This window comes from Diabrotica undecimpunctata, chromosome 10 (assembly GCF_040954645.1).
Source record: "Diabrotica undecimpunctata isolate CICGRU chromosome 10, icDiaUnde3, whole genome shotgun sequence".
Lineage (NCBI taxonomy): Eukaryota > Metazoa > Arthropoda > Insecta > Coleoptera > Chrysomelidae > Diabrotica > Diabrotica undecimpunctata.
In genome coordinates this window covers 28206822-28232722 of record NC_092812.1, presented here as the reverse complement: position 1 = coordinate 28232722, position 25901 = coordinate 28206822, and the positions used below count along the sequence as shown (strand labels likewise).

The following is a 25901-nucleotide window of genomic DNA, read 5'->3' as shown; positions in this document are numbered from 1 at the left end:
ATTCACGACGCTTTTAGAACATACTTGTAAGAAGGCACATCTGTACGAGCATGGTATCAATATAAATGGACAGAAGCCATTTGAGCTTTGCAGATGACATCGTCCTTATAGCCGATCGTATGAATGATGCAATAATAATGTTTGAAAAATTATATCACGCTTCCTTGGAGATCGGACTAAAGACTAATATGAACAAGACACAAATAATGACTAATCTGGTGCTAAATCGAAATATTTCTGTTCATGGAAGGGATATTGTGCAGACTACATCGTATAAGTACCTAGGATATGAAATTCGGTTGGGCAGAGATAACCAGACATGTGAGCTCCCAGATCGCATAGGATTAGCCTGGGCAGCGTTTGGTAAATTAAACTGTGTATTTAAAACTGACCTACCCATATGCCTCAAAAGGAAAATCTTTGACCAATGTGTGTTACCTGTACTCACTTATGAAGCTGAAACATTAACACTCACAAAAAAGGTAGTTAATAAAATTTGCGTGACTCAAATGGCTATGGAGCGCCAGATGTTGGGTGTCTCTCTGAGAGACCGAATCCCAAACGAAGAAATACATCGTAGAGCAAAAAGAAAGGACTTTATCGAAAAAATCACGTCGTTAAAATAGAATTGGGCAGGACACTTCGCCAGATTATCAGATAACCGATGGACAAAATGTATTTTAGAGTGGAGACTGATAGCAATAACTGGATGTACGCCGCACAAGAGAGAGACATATGGAAACAGCTGAGGGAGACCTATGTTCAGCAGTGGACGCATAAGGGTTGATGATGATTATTTGCTCAATGTAAACAACTGTACTTGCCCAAAGAGTGACTTTAGAGGTATTTAGTACATCGCAATTAATTATTTGAAGATTCAATTTTAAGACTTATTTAAAAAATTTCAACATTTTATCAAAATTGTTACTAGAAAAACTGTTTAAAAATGGGTGACTTTTTAGCTTAAAAACATTTGTAATAACTTTGATACGTTTTTATGTCACGCGCTTGTAATTAGACTCACTGAAAAGATGACGAAAAAATATAATGTTAAAAAAAATAACCTTCTCTTTATATAAACGAAATAATGATATTTGATCAACAGTTAAATTGGAAAAGTCATATCCAGCAGTTAGTTCTTTCATGTCGAACTGTCCTTAACTTGTTAACGTACCTAGCTCACAAAACTTGGGGTGCCGATTATAAAACACTGCTCATGTTATACAGATCCTTAATTCGTTTCAAAATTGATTAAGGATGTGTTGCATATGCATCTGCCATCAAAACAACGTTACAACTACTCTTTCTTTCTGCTTAATTTGATATAAATTCATTAAAACTTGGTCGTCGGTCATCTTTGATCTCATGTTGAAGGGTTCGTGCTTCTTCTGTTTCATTTAAGCCAGCATAATTTTATTTATTCCCTTTTTAATTTCATATGGACCTTCCCATTGTCTTTGTAGTTTACAAGAGACAAGCCTCGACGACGTTGTGGATTATAAAACCAGACAAGATCACTTACTTCAAAGCTTTCATTCTTGCATCGAGAAAAAAGAATATTAATCTTTCATTATGTCACTGGCTATCTGATTCTGTTATCGGACAAGTTCATGATTGTTGTTCATTCTTAACTTCAGGCGGTTCACATTTTAATTTAATGAATATTACCAAACTGCTATTCCTATATATCAAAATATGCAATTATATGCTCTTAAATCTCCAAATATTGCAAGGCATATGCATTTATGAAAAAATAAGATATATGCAGCATATATAATATATGCATATGCATTTTGCATACAATTCAGTCTCTAGTAATGATTTGTGTGAGAACTTTGTATGACTGAAGGAGTAGGCTTATGAGTCGATAATTTTCGATGTTCTATTTATGACCGTTTGGTGGCCTTTTGCCAACTGTCTTGGAGACTCTCTCATCTGCTAAACGTTTATTCAAAAGAACTCTCATTGCCTCTAAAGTTGTAGTGCCTCCTAAATGTAGCATTTCTTTAGTAATTCCATCCTAATCACAGACACGCTTATATTTTATTTTTTTTTTAACGTTAACTTTAACATTACCAACTACTGGATCAAATTTTGATTTGCAAGAAATAATTCAGGAATTTACTAAAAAAGGAAGCAGATCTGACCTTACTGTATATGAAAAATGTAACAGTGACCAAGATGAAGAAATTTTGTGTTCATCATTAAAAAATATAAGTGAAGTTTGTAAAAAAATTCAGTCATTCATAATTTTTTACTGGTCCAGAACAACGGCGAGTTGGCCATTGATATTTCCCACCTTTAAATGAAATGTGAGAAACAGGTTAAAAAAAAACAAAAGTAAAAAATTTGAAGCAAATTTCTATTTTTTTCACTAAATATAATTAGTCACTTGAGGAGTTTTACGGTAATAAAAAAAATAATATTGTTTCAAATTAATTATTTCCTTGTTTCATTCTACGTTGATTGATGTGACCTTTATTAGTTCAACGTAACAATTTAGTATATATTGTCGAATAAACTAAAGACTAAAGAAAGTTTTAGATTACCTTGTACAAACGATCAACTATTTTTTTTAATTGATCACATAAATAAGAAATATTACTCTTCAGTAAATTCATTCAGCTTATGAATATTTATATTTTTAGTAATAAATGGCAACAGCTCTTGTGCAAAAGGTGCTAAGGTGATAAAATCATCATTAGGAAATTTCGTTATTTAAGGATGTCAAATTTGAAATCATCCGTATGCACCGCGCATTAATGACACTCAAAATAATAGATATTAATGGAGATTTCCAAATAATTTTGACTATGTATTAAACAATTAATATCCACTAAATATATTCCCTTATAACAGCCAAAAACATTTAATTTTGAGAATTTCATGATGATTAAAATTATTAAACGTAAACTTTACGTCGAAAGAGTCCATTTGGGATATAACCAACATCCTGTGCTCGCCAAAATAGTGATCTTTATCAATTTTTTTTGTCTCGCCTTGTCATGTCGAAATTACAAATTATATAAATGAGGTAATGGTGTTTTTATTGCTTTATTAAAAAACAAACACGTAACAATTATTACAAAAAGATACAAAATATTTAATATACTTCCTTTTTTTTTCATCTTCTTGTGTAAAAAAAAAGCTCTTTCATTTTGATGTTATAGAATTCATGAAATACTGAAAAATTTGCTTTTCCTGTCAGCTGTAGGAAAAACGAATGATTTTGAGGATTAATTAGTGAATTTTTAAAACTAACACAACGTCATGGGGGGCAATTCCTGGAGTAACCTTCAAGTATTTGCAACTTCAAACTGTTGGTAATAATTATTTAACACCCTTCAGCTCCAGGCCATTTTTAGAGGTAGGGAGCTGTATAGCAGCAAAAGTTTTTTAGTGAAAATACATTTTACGATAGTTATAATGTATAATAGAAGAGATATTCACCTAAGAGGGCCAAAAAAATGTTTGAATCAATTTGAATTTATATGACAATTTATAGGGTTTACCAGAATATCCACATAAGGATATTTAAGTGTACCAGTATATCCCACATCTGTATATCATTAAAATGTATTTAATTTATAAAGTCACGCCGAATATTAAAAAATAAAACATTATGTAAAAAGACAGTGAACAATTTAATTATATTCAGAACAAAGCAAAGAATAAAAGAACATTATTTTTATTACTTATGAAAACTTTCAACTCAAACTTTACAAAATTTTCTTTTGGAAAATCGGATATTGCTTTTAACGGTTTCCCAGATGTAGCAGGTTGATTTTTTCTATCATTCATTTCTTGATATCCTTTACTATATTTCAGAAGTATCCCTCGGCAGCAGAGTTTTGTATATTTAAACATTGAATCTTGTTTTTGTTGGGCTTGGCTGTAAAATAGTCTTTAGTTCAATAGCATAAGATGTAAAAGGTGCAAACTTATGTAGGTGTAGGATTTCCGCAAAGGACTGTACAGTTCAACATTTTGGTCCACTGCATCAACTAATCCCATATTTGGATTGTAGAATTCAATATGTTGCGGTTTGTTATAATAAAGAACATTTCCTCCTACAACATATCGTTCTCTTTCGCAAAATCCTGCAGTATGTTTACTGGTAAGCAGATAAAAAAAAGCTTTCTTGTCCTTGTAGCAAACTAGAAGGAGCATATCCTTGCGAACAAATCATGATTGTTGCCTATCTACTGGAACCAATGTTAATTCTCTTGGAACGCCCCTATTTGGTCGAATATTGCCTGTAAGGAAAGTCTTTTGTGTCAATCGAAACGCGCAAAGACGAACAGATGTATACCAATTATCTGCAATCGCTTCACGATTACTGTTCAGTAGGTTTTGGCAAAGATAAACTACTATTTTCTATGAAAAAGAAAGGTTTTCTGTTCCTGAAATGTGGGATATGTCATATATATCCTTGCCGATATACAGTGTGTAAAAGCCAAATGGAATAAATTCATTATTTACGTTACTGTACATATTTATAAAAAAAATCCCGAAACACGTCAAATTTAAATTATAACTTGACATTCTTTAACGTGAAAATGCAACCCCTACCTTCAACCCCCTTAGAATGACAGGTACAACCCCTAATTTTTAAAATAGGAAGTATAGGCTTGTGATATATCGTTTGAAAGATCTTTTCATTCTCCATTCAAAAATGTTGTTACTTTTAAGTTTATTAACATCAGAACCTTGTCGTTGGTGATTTTTATATTCATGAAATTCTCAAGTACCCCCCTATATACATACATTCGAAGGCCTGTATTTTTTTTCTATTTGCTAAGCCATTGCGTGGTAAGATCTGGTAGCTTATTCGCATTTTTTTTGATTTTATTGTATGACTAACTTCTTCCCTGGTTATTTCTGGAACTTTTTCATTTATTTATTTGTCTAAAGGTGGTGGGATATATACTCCAACACCGAGGAAAAATTTTTCGATATTCTCTTTCCATCTGGTAAATCTATTTTCTGTCCCTATAAGTATTTCCTTTATTTTATAATATTCAGTGTTCTTTAGCTGCTTTGCACTTTTCCCTAATTACTTTATTAAAGAGCTTGTATTCAGTTAAGTTTTTTTAGTGTTTTTGTCTCTCAATCATTACGTCCATGATTTCTTGCGCTTCTTTTTCGTAAGTCATTGGACGATTTTGGATCTTATCTGAATTGGTATTATCCCTAATTCGACAATTCTGTTTGTTGACGTACTCATTCATCAAAAAATGGGCCTCATCTAACTGCTCCAGAGTCCATTCAGCGAATACATATTGCCGTCTTTGATCGTGTATCTTCAGCTTCTGGGTCAGTTGACTTTTGTGCTGGTGGATGCTTAAGCCACGAAGCAAAATTCTCTAAGGCATGGTCCGTGAAAGTCAGAGTTCTTGTGAGCAACGGGAAATCGACTACTTCAGATCCTTCTTCACACTCTGACGGACAGCGGTTTTTACACAGCTTGCGTTTCGTCAACGTACGAGTGTTAGCTGATTGTTTATTGAACCATTGTACTCAAAATGTATCCATTACACTCCTAATACTCCTTTCAGTAAGATGATTATGGCGAAATAAAATGGACGAAGTGGCTATGACAAGTGAGTGAAGTAATGAATTTGAAACAGAAAGAAAGAAGAGTAGAATGCTTCATGAGAAGATTTAACAAGTCAAGCCATTTCAGATATGCAAAGACCAATTAATGGAGTTCTAAATTTCTTAGTATTATCACTTATCACGTACTACGATAGATATGTTTCTAATATTTCAACCCCAACATAACCACTAGTTACGCAACTGTAATTCCTTCCCACATTATCAATAGCGTATAAACGAGTTGCATTTACATCAAGATCTCTGATGCCAAGCAAACGAGACAAATCTACCAGCTATGACTTATGCCAGATATTTTAGATGCTCCATTTTTATCTGATTTTAATAACAAGGCTACTTCAGTAAGCCTTATTATTATGTAAAGAGCTTTTCTAGAGTTTTAATCAGTCAAACTTTATTTTCCATGGACAAATTCATTAGCTAAGAGGTTAATTAACTTTGTCATTCCTGAAATTTCCATCCACCTTCTGACCTATTATACAGGGTGAGTCATAACTATTGGGACATAGACTAAGGACAGGTTATTTGGATCAAAATATGGCTATTGGGCCAAATATGCCTTAATAAAATGTTGCTGAAAAAAAAGATACAGGGTGTTAAAGTTAATTTTTGTTTTTCGTTTTTTGCTAATAGTTTCCCTGTATATTTATAAATTGCTATCAAAATTGGCACAGAGAGGCATAATCTTAGACAAGAACAATATTTACGTTAGTTGACATTGCTTATTGTTCATTAAATCATATACCATTGCATTCTATTCACTTAATCTTATACTCTTAATCTCACACGTTCTGTAAGTTAAGCTCTTTAGACGTTATTGTGTTGTCGCAAGACATATTACAAGCTTTACTTTCTCTATATTTGTGTTTTATTCGTGCAATTCTATTACGTGACACTTTACACGTCTCTGTAGATACGTTTAGCCGTTTAGGCAATACATATGAGCTTAAAGTCCTTTTGGCATACCTCCATTTTTGTTGTGTAATATGTACGTTTTCTTCATTAAATGTTATCATGTAATATGGGCATATCTGTACGTTAAGTCATCTTTGATTTTCTTTATTTTGCCTCTTTTTTGTTTCTGTTATGGTACACGTCTAAGATCATCCATGAAAAAAAATCACTGCCCAGCAAGACGACATATTCCATTACTTCGGACTAGTTTCAGATGGTTCAGCTAACTTCAGACAGTTGGGTCAACTTTAAATAGTCCAGCCAACTTTCGACAATTAGGTTAAATTCGAGAGGACTATAAGGCCAACTACTTCACACTAAAGGTAAAAGTGTTCTGTTCCTAAGTGACAACTATTTACTTACAAATTATCACAGAAAACGATCCAATTTTGTGATCTAAAAGCTCAGAACCAAACCGAACATCACTATAGAAGAACCTCAATGTCACCTCAATAAACAATCCTGTTTGGAAGCTATTTTTTGTGGCATTCTTTTTGCGAACGATCATATAAGCCGAATGACAACACATAGAGTAGTAAAGAGGCAAAAGATGGTTCCCCAATAGGAAGACGATCAGTAGGAAGACCACGAAAACGATGGAACGACAACTTAGTGGAGGCACATTAAAAACAGACAGAGTTATGTCTACATAAAACGAAGAAAAAGAACAGAAGATATTGAATGTTAACAGCAGAAAACTTATGGAGATCTTTTTTAAGTTTTTCAGCATATTACCAGACAAAGAACAATCATTTAAACAATTGATATATGTGATAAATATATAACTTCTTTAAGTGCGTCTCCATCAGCAAAAGTGGCAACAATTTCGACTCTGTGCGGTTTTGTGCTGAGGAACAAGTTCTTCAGCCAGGAACACTGCTTATTATCAGGTCCTCTTCGGTACTCTATTTGTTATTCTATAATTAGTTTTGGGAGCTCATTTCTATGATATCGAGATACCTGTCCTAGGTATGCGGTCGTTATCATCTTGATTAATGTTAACAATTTTCTGTTTTTGTCATTATTTTCAAAAGTTCATCATTTGTAACTTAATCCACCCAGGCTATTATAACTATGCGACGACATATCCACATTTCAAAGGGCTGAAGCATAGGTATGAAAATCGAATTTTTAGCGAATATTTAACTAAAAAAATATTAAACCGATGTAGTTGAAATTTTGTCCACTAAAATTTACCAATAATGGTCTCCATAACGTTACGTCACTTACGGCCATTGTGGCAAAAGTTATAATGAAAAAAAGACAATTTTGGCCGAAATCCGAAATTAAAGGTTTTTTATATTTTAAAAATTCATGGGGACAAAATAGCATTTTTGCATTCTGGCATAATGATTAGCAGTAATAATGCATTTTTGATTAGCACTATCTTTGCTAATTAATCCTGTAATTTGAGGAGGTAAAAAACTAGCAAAATGTTGTTTAGTACTTTATTTTTTAGAAACAGTAAAAAAATCAACAACACCCTGGAAAATATCGGTTAACTTTCTCCATAGAACAAAGGGTGATAAAAAGAATTTTGATCGTAATCAGCATCTGCACTATATTTAGAAGATTTACCACCATTTCCTCCAGAACCTCCGCTTCCACCGCCCTTTTTACCACCCCCACCATTGTCTGACTTTGGTGGTGGTGGTGGGGGAGGAGGAAGAGGTTGTTTTCCGGCGTTCTTGGCTAGTCCTGCTGCGGCAGCCGCAGCCGCTGCCGCTGCATTAGCTGCGGCTGCCTGGGCCGCGGCTTGAGCTTTCATCGCTGCAGACCTTGTGGCTTCAAAGTCGATCCTTACGGCTGCTAGTTGTTTTCCTATATTTTCTAATCTGTCCATCGCAGACCCAACCATAGCTTGCTGAGCAGCTAACTCCCCGGCGGCTTCATTCGCTGCTTGGGTTACGTGATCTGCTGCAGCTTGAGCGGCATTTAGCGTGTTCTGAAGGACTTGTACATGTGTTCTTGCTTCTTGTGCTGCCCTGTTCGTTTGATCTGCTGCTCTTTGTGCCTAGAAATAAATGTGAAAATAATAAAATCTTTACAAATTTAAATTAAACAAAATACAAAATACATAGGTATCCATTCATCTGTAGAAACCACGTTATAGAGTTCATTTTAAAATTTGTAGTGGACATTCAATAGAATTAGAAAAGTGTCTTGACTAATTATATGAAAATTGTAAAAGATATATGTATAAAAATTATATTAGGACAGGTTTAGGAAAGACTACTAAATTATCTATGATAGTAGACAATGGTCAGAGTAAAGTGCTAAGATTATCCATTAGTTTTCTAATATATCTAATAATAGAATAGTTACTTGGTGTTTCTGTAGCTCCCTAACACCGGACACCACACAGTTCCACAATGTTGAGCTGACTAACTGTGCTGAAGGTTCACTTGCAGGATCCTGATTGAAGTTATTGTGATCTATTTGAGTCAGAGACCGCGATCGCCTCTTTGCTACTACCCTTTATATTTCTATTTGTAGACCAGGAAGAGTCATTAATTTCAAAGTTTTCTTATATTTCTATAAATTGAAAAAGACAGTCAAGATTTGATTTCACGTACAAAGTGTCTATGTATCTGTTTATATGTATTTCGCCCTAATAGGGCTCATCAGAACAGATATTCATAGGCTTTCTCAACGTGAAAAATAAATATTTTCTGTCTTTAAGAAGCAACAATAAAATGGCTTCGATATGGACGCAATAGCGACATCTGATAATAAATCCGTAAAATAGTTTCGAAACACAATTCAGATTTCTTCTTTAATCTGAGCCTTCTAAAAATTGCAAGGCAAAACAGACGTTGATAAAGATGTTAATAGAGACATGGGGAATCTAAAATTTGCATTCCACGACATGTCTCCTCAACTATGTCCCCATGTCTCTATTAACATCTTTATCAACGTCTGTTTTGCCTTGCAATTTTTAGAAGGCTCAGATTAAAGAAGAAATCTGAATTGTGTTTCGAAACTATTTTACGGATTTATTATCAGATGTCGCTATTGCGTCCATATCGAAGCCATTTTATTGTTGCTTCTTAAAGACAGAAAAGATTTATTTTTCACGTTGAGAAAGCCTATGAATAGCTGTTCTGATGAGCCCTATTAGGGCAAAATACGTATAAACAGATACATAGACACTTTGTACGTGAAATCAAATCTTAAATGTCTTTTTCATTTTATTCGGAATATGAGTACAAGTATGAGTACAAGAAACCAATTCGCTAAGGATTTCTTCTTAGTTGAGGAGACATGTCGTGGAATGCAAATTTTAGATTCCCCATGTCTCTATTAACATCTTTATCAACGTCTGTTTTGCCTTGCAATTTTTAGAAGGCTCAGATTAAAGAAGAAATCTGAATTGTGTTTCGAAACTATATTACGGATTTATTTCTATAAATATTTATAATGTATGCCTTAATTATACCTGCATAAGTTGCTGTTTTTCTCCCATAAGAGCAGTTTGAGCATCCCTAAACTGTTGTTCCATTCCTTGAAGAAGAATTTGTTTTCCTGCTAAGGCAGCTTGAGCAGTAGCTGAGGCCTAAAGTATTAAGGAAATATAAAACATTAAAAAAAATTACTGGAAATCAAAATTACATCAAAAGTGAATTTAATAATAGAAACCCTAAACCAAGCAAAAAAATAGGGTCGAGGAGTGTTAACCTTTTTAGTATCAGTACTAAATTAAAATGGAACAAAAATAATCAAACATCCGTTAAAGATGTAATTAGAGAAGACGCAAATACGCCAGGGGCATTATTGGTGACACTAAAGTTGGCCAGTTATCAAATTTGCTACTGAAACCTAGTGCATGCTAAAGGCTCACTTTAAATTTTGGAGAAAAGAGTTTTAGAATTAATTATGAATTTTAGAAGTTGATAGGCGGAGAAGACATAGATAGGTTTCTAAAGTCAAGAAAACTGACGAGGTTTAGACCAAAAGGGATAGAGACCATAAAGCAATGGTTGCAAGACGTGGAGTAGGATCTGAGAGTGATATAGGTCAGTCGGTGGATAGATGTAGCGAAGAGGAGAGGAGACTAGAGGCAAATTTCAGAAGAGCCCAAAATCCATCAGCAGTTATTGTGCTGAAGATGATGACGATGGTGCCACTGTACCAAAAGTTTAATTTTTTTAAATGCGGGAGTAACTAGGGGATTTTCACTCTTGTACATAACTGAAAAGTCTTGTTGACAAATTTGTAAATAATTGATAAATAAATAGTGTGCTGGGAGTGCAACACATACAAAATAGAATAAGTTATTCATATCCACTATCAAAGTGTCCAATTAAGAGGAACTGGAGTAAAATTGAACCAGAAGAGGTAGAGGTATCTGGAATAGAAGTTTCTAGAGCTGAAATCAATTTTATGAGCTATACGGTTTATATGAAATATTATTTAGAAGAATATGGCTCAAAAAGTTATCAATGGTGATAGTCAATGGTTCGGCTAGGAAGTGACGAAATAAATAAAAAAGATTATAACAAATAAATTGTTGGTATTAATAGAATAAGAGGTAAATTACAATTGCTTTTAATAAAATAATGTTCTTACTGCTGCTGCAGATTGAGCAAGTGTGTTTTTGGCAACATAAGCTGCTTGGTGTCCAGCAGCGTCTTGATTATTGACCGCATCATCAGCGGCGTTTGAAGAACCTTCTGCTATACTCCTCAAACTGCTTCCAGCACTGAAACCTTGCTTCTTCTTGGGGGTTGCTTGGTTATCTGCGAGCTGTGCGAACTGTACATCGTAGTTTGTCAATATGTCTATGTTATCGTATTCCAAAGATTGTTGTATAGGGACTAAAAGAATTAAGATTATTAGTATGAAACATTACCATCATCAAACATTATCAACTAAAGAATTCAAGTCAACTATAAGGTAATGCAGAAGTCCGAATGGTGACCTATTAACAACAAGGAAAGATATATTGAATCGTTGGGTGAAATACTTTAACTGGGCACTTAATACAGAGAAAGAAAAAGAAAATCTGGAAGACTGCAAGACAGCCTAAGACTCTGTAAATAGAAGAGAAATGTTGAGAGTAATGAAAGAGCTAGGAGTACCAAATCAGTTGGTAAATGTAACAAAACTAACTCTTGAAAAAGCTGAATGTAGAGTAAGAATCCAGGAAGCTGTCGGAACCTTTTCAAACAAATAACTGGCTGCGCCAGAGAGACCCTTTCTCCTGTATACTGTTTAATCTGGCTTTGGAAAAAATTAATAATAAACACCAATACGAAGTAAATCACATGAAAATGAAAATAAGCACGCGACCACAAATCCTACGCCCACTTGTTATAAAGAACGACGTTATAGAATCAGTTAACGAATTTATATACCTAGGAGTGCTCGTCAACATTGAAAACAATATTACTCTCAATCTGCTTTTTAAAACCTCAATTATATCGAGAAATATTAAGGTAAAACTCTACAAAACAATAATACGCCCAACTAATAATAGTCCTAACATATGGATGAGATACCTGGACTCTACCAAAAAGTAATGAAAATATAAGGATGCTTCGAAAGAAAAGTACCAGGCGAATTTATGGAGCGCTGAATGACAATGGAGTGTGGAGAAGACGATACAACTTCGAACTGTATAGAATATACCAGGAACCAGATAAAATATGTTATGATAGGACGTCTGAGGTGGGTAGGGCATGTAATGTGGATGGAACAAAATGACCCAGAGAAAAAGAGGAAGACTCAGAACAAGGTTCCATGATAACATCGATGAAAAGAAATTCTTGGGGATGCTAGGACCCACACAGGGTTGTAAAGCCAAAATGATCATTTTCTAGATGGCAGACGTCCATTGAAGACCACTGTTAATTTTGCGAGGAAGACAATTAATGATAAAATGATTAAATAATAAAAATATAAATTGATGACCATAAAATTCCGAATTTATAATAGTGAAAATAGATTTGGTATAAAGTGTTATTAAATTTTGGACAAAAAATTATGTAATGAACACTTCTTTACCATAAATTATATAAATCCAAGAAAGACAAATCTTTCAATTGACAACTCCATTGATGAGCTTGGAAAAGTGTTGGAACCCAATCTATTTCAATCCATTCTGACTATACCCGGTGATGAAAAATGTATAGCCAACGAAATCTTGAATTTCCGGAGAGATTAAAATTCAAATATGACTTCCCCTGTTAAGCATAACCTATTCAAAATAATATTGTTAAAAATTTTCATTCAATGTACATAAAACCGATAACTTCTAACGAAATTGTATATATTGAGAATACATTGAAAAATAAAATAAGTTGTTGCATAATATATCAAATACTTACAACTATTGTAAAACTATGTACAACGATTATTGCAAGACCATTAGCTCACATTATCAATAACTCATTAAAGAACGGTACATTTCCAACCCAATTGAAAACTGCCTGTGTTGTACCAGTTCATAAGAAAGTGATTCTGCTGACATTAGCAGTTTTCGTCCAATAAATATTTTATGTGCCTTTTCTAAAATTTTGATGAGACAATGTGCGACAGAATGAAGAATTTTTTCACATGCAATTATTTGAGTCCTAATCAGTACAGGTATCGAAAGGGTATGTAGACGTGTGACGAAAGACGTTATTCACTAGTTTGTACGGTTTTAAATAATAAATCAATAGAAAAAAAATTAGATATTGATTTTAATTAAATCAAGAGAATATTATTATGGAAGTAGAAACATAACGGCCTTCCGGAATTACACTTTGAATTGATTTTAAGCTGATACCTGCGAATAATACAGTTGGGTCCATGGTTCTTTACCCTTGCTTCATTAATACCTAAAACACATACTTGTTATCTAGCATCAATGTCTTAGACTTTCTGATAACTATATATAGATCCTTCATTTGCTTAAAGAACTGGACCCTCAAGATGTCTACACACGCTATAGACTTTGCCTCTGTAAACGACTTAATTGGGTTATTTAAAAAAAGCAATCATGGATTGACTGTACTTTGCTACATATATGGCAGAAGCTTTAATTTTGGCTTAAAAAAATAGTACCACGAAAGAAGGGTCATCGTTCCACCACACTGAATAAGTCTGCAAACTCATCGCGTACTTCAATCCCAAAATTTCGAATTGAGACTAATTACTGACATATATTTGGATGGAATGGATCATTTACCGAAACATGATGGAAAAGACTTCGCTTCTAGATATAAATTTTCGGGTTTTAAAGAAAGGTCGTAAATAAAATGCCCTAAATGAGGGGTATAGAAGCAAAACCAGCAATCTCCATATTTCCCCAAATTAAGTTATTGCTGCCATCTATATCTTTGTGTTCATCTCTACAACTTCACAAAATATTGGGTAGCAAAACCCTCAATACATTGTGCATATTTTATCGTCAAAAATAGGGTTAGTAGTAAAAACAGCAATCTCCATCGGTCCGCGAATGGCAACACCGGCAATTTCCGTTTTGGCCGATCACAGCGTATTCCATGCTTCAACCTTTGACGAACTTGCAATGCCTTTGAGTTTTAATCAGATTTTGTTAGAAAATTAGTACGTATGTATTAAATTTATCGCTTAAGAGTTAAATAGTTTTGGGAGTATTATCTTTTATGGTATTAAATTTAAAATGGAAACTGAAGCTATTTCAGTTACATCAACAAAAGCTCGTAAGAGAATTCAACAAAAAGGAAAATGGAAAAGGAATATAGCTCAAGAACTGCGGTAAGCCAGTTTTAACTGTTTTTTGTACGTTATCTATTTTGTTAATATACAGTAAGTAGGAAATAAACATATAAAATAAATAAATAGATGAAAGTGGAAACAATATTTTTAAAGGCTTTTTATTATAATTTTATTATTATTTGTTTCGGGGCACAAAAAAGTGTGTTCAACCGATAAGGTTTAGACACGTTTAGTAAAGTTTTCCTTTATTATAAATAATTATGAACATTATAATTGTCGACCATAATAATCTTTGCTTTATTAGATTTTGCCACCTTTTTTGTTTAATATTTAACTGGAAACAACAAAAAATAGTTACCGCTATATTCTTTGTTTTTTACAGATATGCACTGTCTTGTTCAGTTCTGCCAGGAAACGGATAATGCAATAATAAACACCTTTTGCCAATATTACCACCTCGAAGACTCTACACCTGGAAATCTCCAACTGACTGTCCAAAAAAATGATTAGAAACCAGATTGACTACATCATCATCAACAAACGATTTCAGAAATCCGATTCAGATTTCCGTAAAATCCGCAAAAATATATCCGGGAGTAGATGTTCCATTCAAACTCCACATGAAAAAAGTCCATAAAAGAAAAGCACAAAAACGTCCGGACATCCAGAAGTTGAAAGATAAAACCACAAGAGAAGAAGTCAAAGAGGAGATCAACAACAAAATAAATAGCATGATAATCTCAGATATTAATCAAGAAAACGTAAGTGTTGATAATATGTGGAATAAAATAAAAAATATCTGTAATTCAGGGGTAGAATAAACTTAAACCAGAAAACAATATAAAGAAAAAGCCATGGATGGGACAAGAAATATTAGAGCTAATGGAAGAACGAAGAAAACACAAAAATAAGAATGAGAAAAGGTACAAAGAAATAAACAGAATCATTAAGAAAAAGAACAAAAATCATGGCTACAAGATCAATGCATAGAAATAGAATCCCTTGGACAGAAGCATGACACTTTTAACCTACATAAAAAGATCAAAAACTTAACGGGAGAAAACGGATCACCTACTGTTTTGTTGTAAATATTTGTAAATTAAAGAACTCATTGTGTGTTATTTTCAATGTGTGCGTGTCTACAATGGTTTTATACCGTGGGCTCACAATCTATACCTACGTCGAAAAATATTTTAGTTTAAATATTTTGTACTTGGTACAAAATAGTTGAGTGCAAAAATTTATAAAAAAAAAAGATGATACTATATACACCCACAAGCACAAAATTGTGCTTGTGGGTGCTAACATATTCTAATTTATGACTGAAAGGTTTATAACATATTCTAATTAATGAAGTTTGGGTCTTCATGCTACATAAGCCCTTTCTAGAGTAGTCCAGATAAAACATTTTCTACCCTGTGAACAATCAGCTCAATAAATAAAAATCAACAATGTCTAAGAAATATTTTCTATTCAATTTAAAAATGACCACAAAACCATTGTTTTATAGTTTTATTAAAGATATAAGATAATCATTCAGAGAAAAGTTAATGAACCATTTGATTATGTGATACTTTCCGAAATGCTCAATTGATTCGTCTCACTTTTTAAAACAGAAGTCGACTGTAAAATTGGACATTATATCACCGAAGAATATTGTCTGAACTAATCAATTAAGTACACTATTGGAATACAAAATATTCAGATTAACAAAAAAGTAAGTTAAACTCTCTGTTGGTCATAAATATTCCAACCAACTGTGAGAATTTTTTGCTAAACAATATGCGTGATAATGTTTTACCAATACCATAATTACCAATAACTGATGTCCAAATAATTGCCGGAGGTGGTGATTTGACAACAAGAAAGATATTTATTAATCTATAGTTTTTTACTTGAATATATCATTCGTTCGGGTTTTAAAATTTGTATGTGGAAATCTTTTATTTAGTGTGTTTATAAACAATTCGCCTCATATCACGTATACAGTATATATTCAGTCGGAACTGCTCATCCTAATGGTAGGTCCAATGGAGTCATATTTTTAGAATATTTAAGGCATTTTATAAATATCACAAAAGGTTAGTAATAATAGACAATCATGAAAGTCATATTACCCCCAAAATCACCAACTTAGCTAAATATTATGAAGTCGTGATGGTAACTATTCCACCCCATACGACCATAAGCTCAAACCCCTCAATCGCAGTGTTTTTGGCCCACATAAAATATATTACAACAAGGCGTGCATCGAATGGATGATAAAACCCCAGGAAAAACAATATCTACTTACGATATCGCTTAAATTTCTGGCCAGGCATATAAACTAGCATTTAACCGCACAAATATTGAAGATTGGATTCAGAGTTTAAAGGATATGGCCCTTAAATGAAAATGGATTTCAAGAACACGAGTTCTATAGTTCTTCAGTCGCTGATGGAAATAATCCTGCAATTAACAATGAAGACATCTCTTTCAGTTCTCTTATTAATTATCAAAAATAAACGAAGACTGAAGAACTTTTCCGCTCTTTACCTAAGGCACCTCCAAGAACAAACATACAAAAAGGTTGTAAAAGAGGGAAGTGTCGAATTTTATCTGATATGCTTGAGAAGATACAAATAGAAGACGAACACGAGAAAATAATGAAGAAAAACAAGAACAAAAAAGCTATAAAAAGAAAAGTTATGGATAGCCTATCAGTAAAGCATCATTTTCCAGACAAAAACATTAAAAAGACTAAACCAGTCTTTCCCTAATCGAAAGATCTCAACAAGGCGATGTTGAAAGCATTCTTTAGGATGATAGTTCGGATCCTTCTTCTGAGCATGAGTCAGACATGGATTATGAAGAATATCTGTCTAAAAATAACGAACTAGACACACGAACAGAGTTTACACTGAAAACTGGCAGATTCTACCTAACAAAGCTTATTGGAAAGAAGGACGTACGTTTTTATGTTGTTAAAATAGTATCTTAAACTCCAGCGATAATGGTTAATCTGCTTATCTAAAAATTTCTGTCTGGGTGATATAAAGCCATATGAAATCAAAATGAAAGACGTCATCGAAAGGCTCGTGGAAGTTCCCAAGAAAGATGGATTCTCAGGATGTCAAGATGAATATTTATACTTTATACTTAGATTTTCTAAAATATTAGCTTGAATAAAGTTTAGGGTATTTAAACCGTTTGTTCTTTTTTTGTAAAAAATTTTGTAAATAATTTATTTTTTTTTTTAAGAAAACTAACTCATGCAAAATAGGAGACAAAATAGAAGAAGCCTTGCGTGAAAGAGTTAGTGTTGTCCACAAAATAATCGAGTTTTTAAGAAACTATAATATTTTTAAAAAAGGATACGCTTCATTTAGTTAATGAATGGAAAAACATGGTTTTTTTACTTTTGTCTTCAGACTTGTTCCTTTATTACAGTGTGTAAATAGTGTAACTTCTTATTTTAATTGTAGAAATCTCTTATTTGTTGACAATAATTCCGTCTCTAATACATAATTTTACCTTTTTCTTCCTCTTGTGATTTCAGAACTGTTTTTTCAGTGTAACCAAAATTTTATCTTCAGTCAAAATTTTTGTTATTAAAATAAAAGGAACAGATATTATGTCTCCTTATAATACGGTAATAGGTCATCCCTTTCTGAGGATGGTTTTGTTTGCTTCATCCTCCTATCCTTTCTCTCACGTATAAGCTAGCAACTGTTTTAAAAAATGTTTTCGGGTGGTCTGATTGGCAGAGTGATAATTAGCTCATTCTTCTTCTTAGGGTACCTCTTCGTTCCGAACGTTGGCGATCATTCTGGCTATGATGACTTTGTTGGTTGCTATACGAGGATATTCTTCTTGGTCCTGGGGCCTTTTTCCTTCAATTTTACCTTGCAAAATGCATTAAAGTAGCTCGTATCGGCCTTGATTTCTCATTATATGTCCCACATACTGCAGCTTACGGCCGTTCACGATGTTGACCAAATCCGCTGTAGTACTTCTTCATTTTCATTGATGACTTTGTCCGTGGTATCCTCAGGATCCTTTTATATAACCATAGCTCAAAAGCCTGAAGTTTTGATAGAGTTTCCGACTTCAATGTCCACGTTTCTACTCCGTACAGAAGCACCAAGTACACATAACATTTAAAAAGCCTTATTTTTGTTTCTAACGTGAGGTATGGCTCTTGAACACAGAACTCATAGTCAAGAATGCACTTTTTGCCTTTCCGATGCGACATTTAATCTCTTGGGTATTATCCCACGACTCATTGATTATTTATTACCTAGTAGTTGTACTGTGAGATACGTTCAGTTCTCATTTGGTTCACATACAAATTTGCTCCAGTTATTTTTTCCTTGCTGATGATCATTAGTTTGGTTTTGCTGGTGTTTATATCCAGTCCATATGTTCTATTTGTTTCTGTTATTTTTTTCATTAAGTTTTGCAGCCCTTCTATGGTATTGAAAAACTGTTGCATCATCTGCATACCGCTCTTCTTCGTCTTCTTCTTAGCCTTCTGTAGTCCATGTTTGGACATAGGCCTCTCCCAACTCCTTCCATCGGTCTCTATCCTGAGCAACATATTTCCAATTTGGTCCGGCTATTCTTTTAATGTCATCAACCCATCTCATCTGTGGTCTTCCTCTCGGTCGTTTACTTTCGTAAGGTCTCCAATGTTGTATTGTAGTATTCCAACGTTGGTCTTTTTGTCTAGCAGTGTGGCCCGCGAAGCTCCATTTAAGTTTGGCAATTTTTGTTGCCATGTCCTCGACTTTTGTTTTGGATCTTACCCAGTCGTTCCTCTTTTTATCTGACAGTCGTATACCTAACATTGCTCTTTACATTGTTCTTTCTGTTGTGGCTAGTTTATTCATGTGTGCCTTGGTTAGGGTCCAGGTTTCCCTTCTCTTCTCTTCTCTTCTCTTCTAGTAATTTCCGCACTTTGGTTCTCTTTGTCAAGTCTCAGGATTTGGCCCAGGTAGATATATTCCTGGATTTGTTCTATCTCACTGCCATTTATAGTTATACGTCTGGGGTCATCTGTGTTTGTCATTATTTTTGTTTTTTTATATTCATTTCATAACCTGCATACCGCAGATTATTGAAATTGACTCCATTTATTTAACTCTTTTAGAGCCTCAAAAATGTGCTCCGAGTACAAATTGAATATCAATGGTGAAACTATGCACCCCTGTCTCACTCCCCTTAAGATTTTGATCTGATCTGTATATTCTCCATCTATTCGGAGCACCGCTGATTGATTACAATACAGGTTAGCTATTATTTTTAGGTCTCTGCCGTCAATCCATGTCCTCTTCAGCACTTCCTGATTTCCTGTCCATCATCTGTTCATGCCTGACTCTATCGAAAGCCTTCTTGTAGTCAATCAGGCATGCAAAAACATCACAGCTGACATCTCTACATTTCTGAGACAATACCTTCACGCTAAATAAAGCTTCCCTCGTACCAATGGCTTTCACAAATCTTTTAAAAACAGCTTCAGCAAATATTAAAATGATGTAAGTTTAAAACAAAAAATTTCGTTATATTAGCTATATCGTATACTCTTATAGTTTATTAATTATTACTATCTTTCAATATAATGTGAAGTTATTTTGGAGTAAAAGTAACTGGGTTCACGTGTATCCAAATATTGTCGAGTTACGCTAACTTTTTGTATATCTAAATGAGTACAAAATTAATTTCATGGTCCAGAAAAAATTACAAAGCTTTTACTTTTTAAGATCTTATGTTTTACATTATTTAACTAAACGTATACTTACTTAGGGCAGCAATTAAAAACAGCATCCATATCATGTCCTAAGCTGAAAATTATAAAAATAGTTTAAAGAAAAACAAAAAGATTATTTATACTATTAACATTGCAAGTTATCAAAGAGTGTCACGAAAAAAGCGTTTGTTTTTATTTCTCTGGTCTATATCTTGATTAGATTTAATATATTTATTGCATTTAAAGTTTGATATTTAAAACACGCTTTTACATCCATTTATGTTATATTCCATTAAAGTGAATTATTTTACAAGGTCAGACATTTCTTAAGTAAATATAGAAAACAAATCGGGAACCTGAATTTATTATTTATTTATTTTAAAAAGAATACAAAATAAGAACACTATGTAGCAAAAATGTGTTTAATCCTGTCAAAGATGTACACTTAGTATAAACGAGTAAAACACATCAAATATGAGAAGCATAATTACGAAAGATAACGTGTCGTATATACAATATGGCACATCTGACAGATAATACTAGAAAGCAAAGAAACATTATCTAAGCTGTAAACTAAAATGAAGGGTAATAAATTTCAACAAATAGCTAGTTCTATTCATGAAACCGAATAGGCTGAGATAGTTAAGTGACAAAAAGGTCCCAAAACGTTTAAAATTTCCACACGGGAAAAGCATCCACAGGAGGTTAGGTGTTTAAGTGTCCAAGATTTTCAAATTCCGGCTACAGTATTTATACGGTCTAATGAAGAAGCAGTATATTAGTAGCTGTTTACAAAACAAAGGAGATGTTTAACAATTCACACACTACATGGTCATAAAACTACTTAGTCGCACAGTTAAAACATGGGGGAGATAATAATAATATCGTATGGCATTTTTACCGGGTAGATCCTTCCAGGCAATTGCATTTTTAACCATGTTTTAAATAGCTAGTGTCGATATAGCTCAAGGGGACCGACGGCTTTACGTGCCCTCCAGAGCACGGTGAATGGCTCGTATCATTTTTAGAAATAAAAATATCGTTGTTGGGATATGGGAGAGAGTATTTGAGAGGAAGTCTGAGATATTTATGAGAGAGTAACAACAGGTGTGGGAGGACTGATAAATTTCATATAAAAGGGCTCAGTCCTCAATTCTTCTCATAAACGTTGGATTATATAACAGGTAAATGTACACAGTTTAGCTGGATGACTGTAGTAACAAAAAAGGTTAGAATTATTAATGGATAAGGCACCAATTGATGCCAATGGGAGTGCATAGGTTAAGATGATTAGGGCATGTTCAAGGTAGAGATACTAATCATCAAATAATAAGGATTGCTGAGAATGGGTTGCAGAGTATAGTAGCAGAATACCGAGAAAGATCTGGAGGAAGACTCTTAGACAGGACGTTTTTGAAGGGTATTGATATTGGTATGGGCATAGATATCAGACTAAAAAAAGTACAAAGTCGATCGGGGAGAGCAACAAGACCCTACCTGACAGTTATCAACTTAGAAAAAATAAATAGCTTTATCTATTTAGGAGTTATCATTACAAAGGACAACATTGACGATGCAGAGCTTAGCAAAAGCATCATTCTAGGCAATACGGCATACTTTGCTATGAGCCGGATATTTAAATCATGAGCCCCACATCAAATAACTAAGATACGAGTCTACAAGATCATAATCCGACCGAGAGTGAGCTATGGATGTCAAACATCATGGGCAAGCCATGCATTTAGGACGGAAGAAAACAACTGTTGAATGCAAGAATGCAGGGAAAGAAACATATTGGAAGACGGAGAAAGCGATGGGAGACCGCTACAGACCGTAATTGATGGACAGGTTTGATGAGGGAAGCAAGGGCTCAAATTAGTCTGCAGAGCCGTAGGATGTATGGATGAACCTAGATGGAAACTTATGGAAAATGTAATTAGTGAAGCCGACACGCATAAGGATAAAAGCAGAGTAAATAATGATAATTGTTGTCGTTTTCCATTAAAGAATGGGACTGATATAGACATCTAGTCTGAGTAAATATTTTGGCAAAAAACGGTCGACAATATATTCAACATTTTTTTTTAAATTCTCCAACAATGGTGTTGAAGTAGAAGATGTAAAAAATATATGTCTATAAAGATATAGATAAACAGTGTCTCAGTAATTAAAAATAACACAAAATCACATGCTGTACTAAGGGATTGGTAATTTGGTAATGAGATGAATGCATACATTTTAACTAGTTGATAAAAATCAATATTGAATACTTATAAGAATGATGTCGGTTTCTTTTGAAAAATATCTGGGATATGTTTGGTTTAGCCTCCTCTTATCACAATTATTATAGATGCTGTGGCCAACTAAAAACTTACAATCAGCTGGGAAGAATCGTAAAAACCCTATGATACTTAATCAACGTTTAGAATCTCTGGATGATCCTGATAGCAATTATTGGCTCTCGTAAAAGGGGAGCTTTTTAAGTTGGCTTCTGAACCATCTTACCTTAAAATTAATGTCCCTAAGATCAAAAGAGGCTTGGAGAGAGGAAAGTAAGGAACACTAACATACCAAAAAAATAAACCTCATGGTTTAGAGAGGAAGTGAAGACAAAATATAAAGTAAAAAAAAAGCTTTTTTACAATACAGTACACAACAAACACAAGAGGCATACAACCACTATAAACAAATCAAAAATAAAACGAATACTTTCGTTAGACTAATAAAAAGAGAACACTGGCAGACCTCAAAACAGATGGAACACGACTTCTGCGGAACATAAAAAATATGGAGAAGAGGTAAAGGACCTATTAAGGAAATTAAAAAATAGAAAATCACTGTGAGAGGATGGAATACTGAACGAACTCCTAAAATACGGAGAACCAAACAACTATTAAAACTAATCCAAAAAATAATAGAGCAAAACAGAATTCCTCAAAAATGGAGATCAAGCATCCTTATACCTCTCTTCAAAAAGGGAGACAAATCGGACCCGGAAAATTACAGAGGAATTAATTTATTAAACACAACAATAAATGAATGAAATTATAACACTAGCAGAAGGACAACAGGGTTTTAGGTTTATATGCACAAACTGGTATATATATATATATATGTTTCGTGGACCTTAGGAAAGTATTTGACTGCGTCAAATTAAAGGACGTTATCTACTTATTGCACGCTAATATAACCGCCAGAAAATTTAACATGTTAATTTCCCCAAAAAAGACAAAATGCATGGTTACAACAGCAAATTTACTAAGATGTAAATTGAAGCTGGAAGGTCAGATAATAGAACAAGTGATGGATTTAAAATATGTAGGCATCATAATATCTAGCTATGGAAAGGTCGAAACAGAAGTGGAAGATCAAGTAAATAGAGCAAACAGTTATCAGACCAATAATAACATACACGGCAGAAACACGACCTGACACAGAGAGGACAAAAAGGATGTTATAAACAGCAGAGATGAAAGACACTATGGGACAGAGCAAGAAGTACAGATATACGTTGTAGATGCAAGGTCGAGAACATCAAGAAATGGGTAAGAAATAGAAGAGTAGAATGGAACGATCATATAAGACGAATGACAACAAATAGAGTAGTAAAGACGGCAAGAGACGGTTCCCCAATAGAAAAGCGATCAGTAGAAAGACCACGAAAACGATGGACGACAACTGGCGGTACATTGAAAAAGATACAGATTCATGTCTACAAAAAAAGAAAAAGAAGAAGAAGACCAAAAAATATGCCTTAATTTGGTTCTAGTATTCCCGTAATCATTAACAATCAATCAATTGAATGCTTTGAAAACTTTGATGACAAGTTTATATTACATGTCAGTGACTGAGCGTGAAATAATATGGAAACAATATATGAAATCCTGGAGGTGCATTTCTGGTCTTAACTTAATTTCCATTCGAGCCTGTTGGAGAGAACTGATACAAAAGATATCTATCTTTAAAATCGAAGAAGAAAGTATGGTTAACTTGGTTCCAATTAAAAAAAAAACAGCTCAGTAAAGATTGCCGTAGTTAAAATATCGCAGAAAGTAGAAGAAGAAGACTTTCTCAAACAACACGGCGCCACACTGTGTTCTCGGAAATCGCAGAAATACCTAAATAGGGTGAAATCTAGATTCATTTTGAGGTAGCTCTGATTAATGAGTGTGTAAGTTATATTTATAGTAAATCACAAACAACTCCAGCTCCTCGAACGAATATAGACCGAACAATTTCCAATTTGAAAGTTAAAACGTAATTAACAAAGAATTTATTTTATAATATTGATTTAATTGATATTTGCGAAATCTTAGAAACACTAAGAAAGTATTATACAAAAACGAAAACAACAATGCGAAAAAGTAGAAAAACGTTAAACTCAAAACTGATTGAAGAACAGCAAAGCTACGGGAAACTTAAGATGAGAATATAGAAAAATATTGAGAACGTATTATCCATCAGTCTCAAAGTCAAAATAACGATAATTGTCCAATATAGGGTAAAACTAACAGTAACATCTTCTGTCACATGTCCACTTAAACACATTTTCACTAACACAATATTCCTTTGCCTTCACCTACCCGTGAGGAAATCCAACAGTCCTAAATAAAATAGCCACAAGTACCGACTGCACTGCCATTAACCATATTCAATGTTTTATACCGATTTGACGAGTAAAAGCTAAGAGGGGCAGATCTAAATAAAATAAATAGCGATATACAAAATCAATCTCTTTAAAATTAAAATTATTTATAATATGTTTTTTACTTAAACCGCGAAATCGAACAGTTTATGTATCGAATCGATTGATTTCAATTTTTATTATTTCTAGTTACGCTATGTAGACAGATTTCTCTTTTAGAGAATTTATTTAATCTTCCGACTTTGAACAAAATTCGAACTATTGCCAATTACAAGTGACGGTGCAAAAATTTGCTCTAAATAAATCGGTTGGGCTAATTTATTGATGCAGTACGGTTTCGATAACACGAAATAATTTAATAAGTTTCACAGGCCAATCAAGTGTTACATATTTTTAAGTAAACTAGGATATCTATCTCTAAAGATCTACTCATTTCTTATGTTATTACTGGAGCAAGGTCTCTTCTGCCTGCTTGTTCTTATTACTCCGTCTTCTTCTGTAGGTTGACGAACCAAATAGCAATTTTAGTTTTAGAAATTTTTTTTATATTTGATAGGTCTACAAGTCAAACAATCATAATGTATAAGTAAACTTATATTTTATAATACTTTTACAAACATTTCAGAAAATCAGGCATGTCAAATCCATGACAAGTTGTTCAACTTATGTTGACTAGCTTGAAGTTAGCCATGTCATGTATATATTATTACTATTACACAGTTATGTATATATTAACCCACATATTACTAAAACTATGTTTTTTTTAATTTTATCTTTACTTAAAGGAACTGGAAATGTGCCTCATTTAACGACAAAAAATACTAAAATAATAATTTTTGCATTAGCTGTCAAAATATGCCATGTTGTTTTAAAAGAACTTCAGTAAGAAGCAGTGTATATTAGAAAGTAATTCTTTATTAATTCAAAAATATTTACAAAGTATGGAAATCCTTAAAACATTGTTTAGGGTGTAATGGTATTTTACATTGTTCGCACAAAAATTGAACCTTTTTCTTGCAAAGTCCGCAACGAGATTGTTTTTCTTAATAAACAATTAAGTAGTGGTTTATACCATCATATCTTGAATGTAAGACCGTGTTTGGATTCCGTCTTGTTGGCCGCGTTTGGTATCTTTTTGTAGGTTTCCAGAAAGTTGCAAACTATTTGGCTTCTAAATTAAAGCTGATCTCCGTCTTTTCGGTCCAATTGCCACGCGTTTTGAATAGCCATGGCAATTCCATGTACTATTAGCGGAAAGTACCATTTTTTCCC

The 25901-nt window shown here is 33.5% G+C and overlaps 1 protein-coding gene across 1 annotated transcript; it reads right to left on the bottom strand.

Moving 5' to 3' along the window:
• Positions 1-8011: 8011 nt before the first annotated feature.
• Positions 8012-24683, bottom strand: LOC140452495 (uncharacterized). Its single transcript, XM_072546794.1, has 5 exons — positions 24568-24683; positions 20037-20078; positions 11140-11387; positions 10010-10126; positions 8012-8584 (listed from the first exon to the last, which is right to left on the bottom strand). The coding sequence occupies exons 2-5, from the start codon at positions 20068-20070 to the stop codon at positions 8069-8071; spliced, it is 915 nt and encodes a 304-aa protein (XP_072402895.1). The 5' UTR covers positions 20071-20078; positions 24568-24683; the 3' UTR covers positions 8012-8068.
• Between the last annotated feature and the right edge of the window lie 1218 nt (positions 24684-25901).

Excerpts from the sequence above, each read along its gene's own strand:
- LOC140452495 (XM_072546794.1), bottom strand. The coding sequence starts at position 20,070 with ATGATATGGATGCTGTTTTTAATTGCTGCCCTAA. Across the intron at positions 10,127-11,139 it reads TTGCTCAATCTGCAGCAGCA|GCCTCAGCTACTGCTCAAGC; the intron begins GTAAGAACATTA and ends TTAATACTTTAG. Across the intron at positions 8,585-10,009 it reads AAAAACAGCAACTTATGCAG|GCACAAAGAGCAGCAGATCA; the intron begins GTATAATTAAGG and ends ATTTATTTCTAG.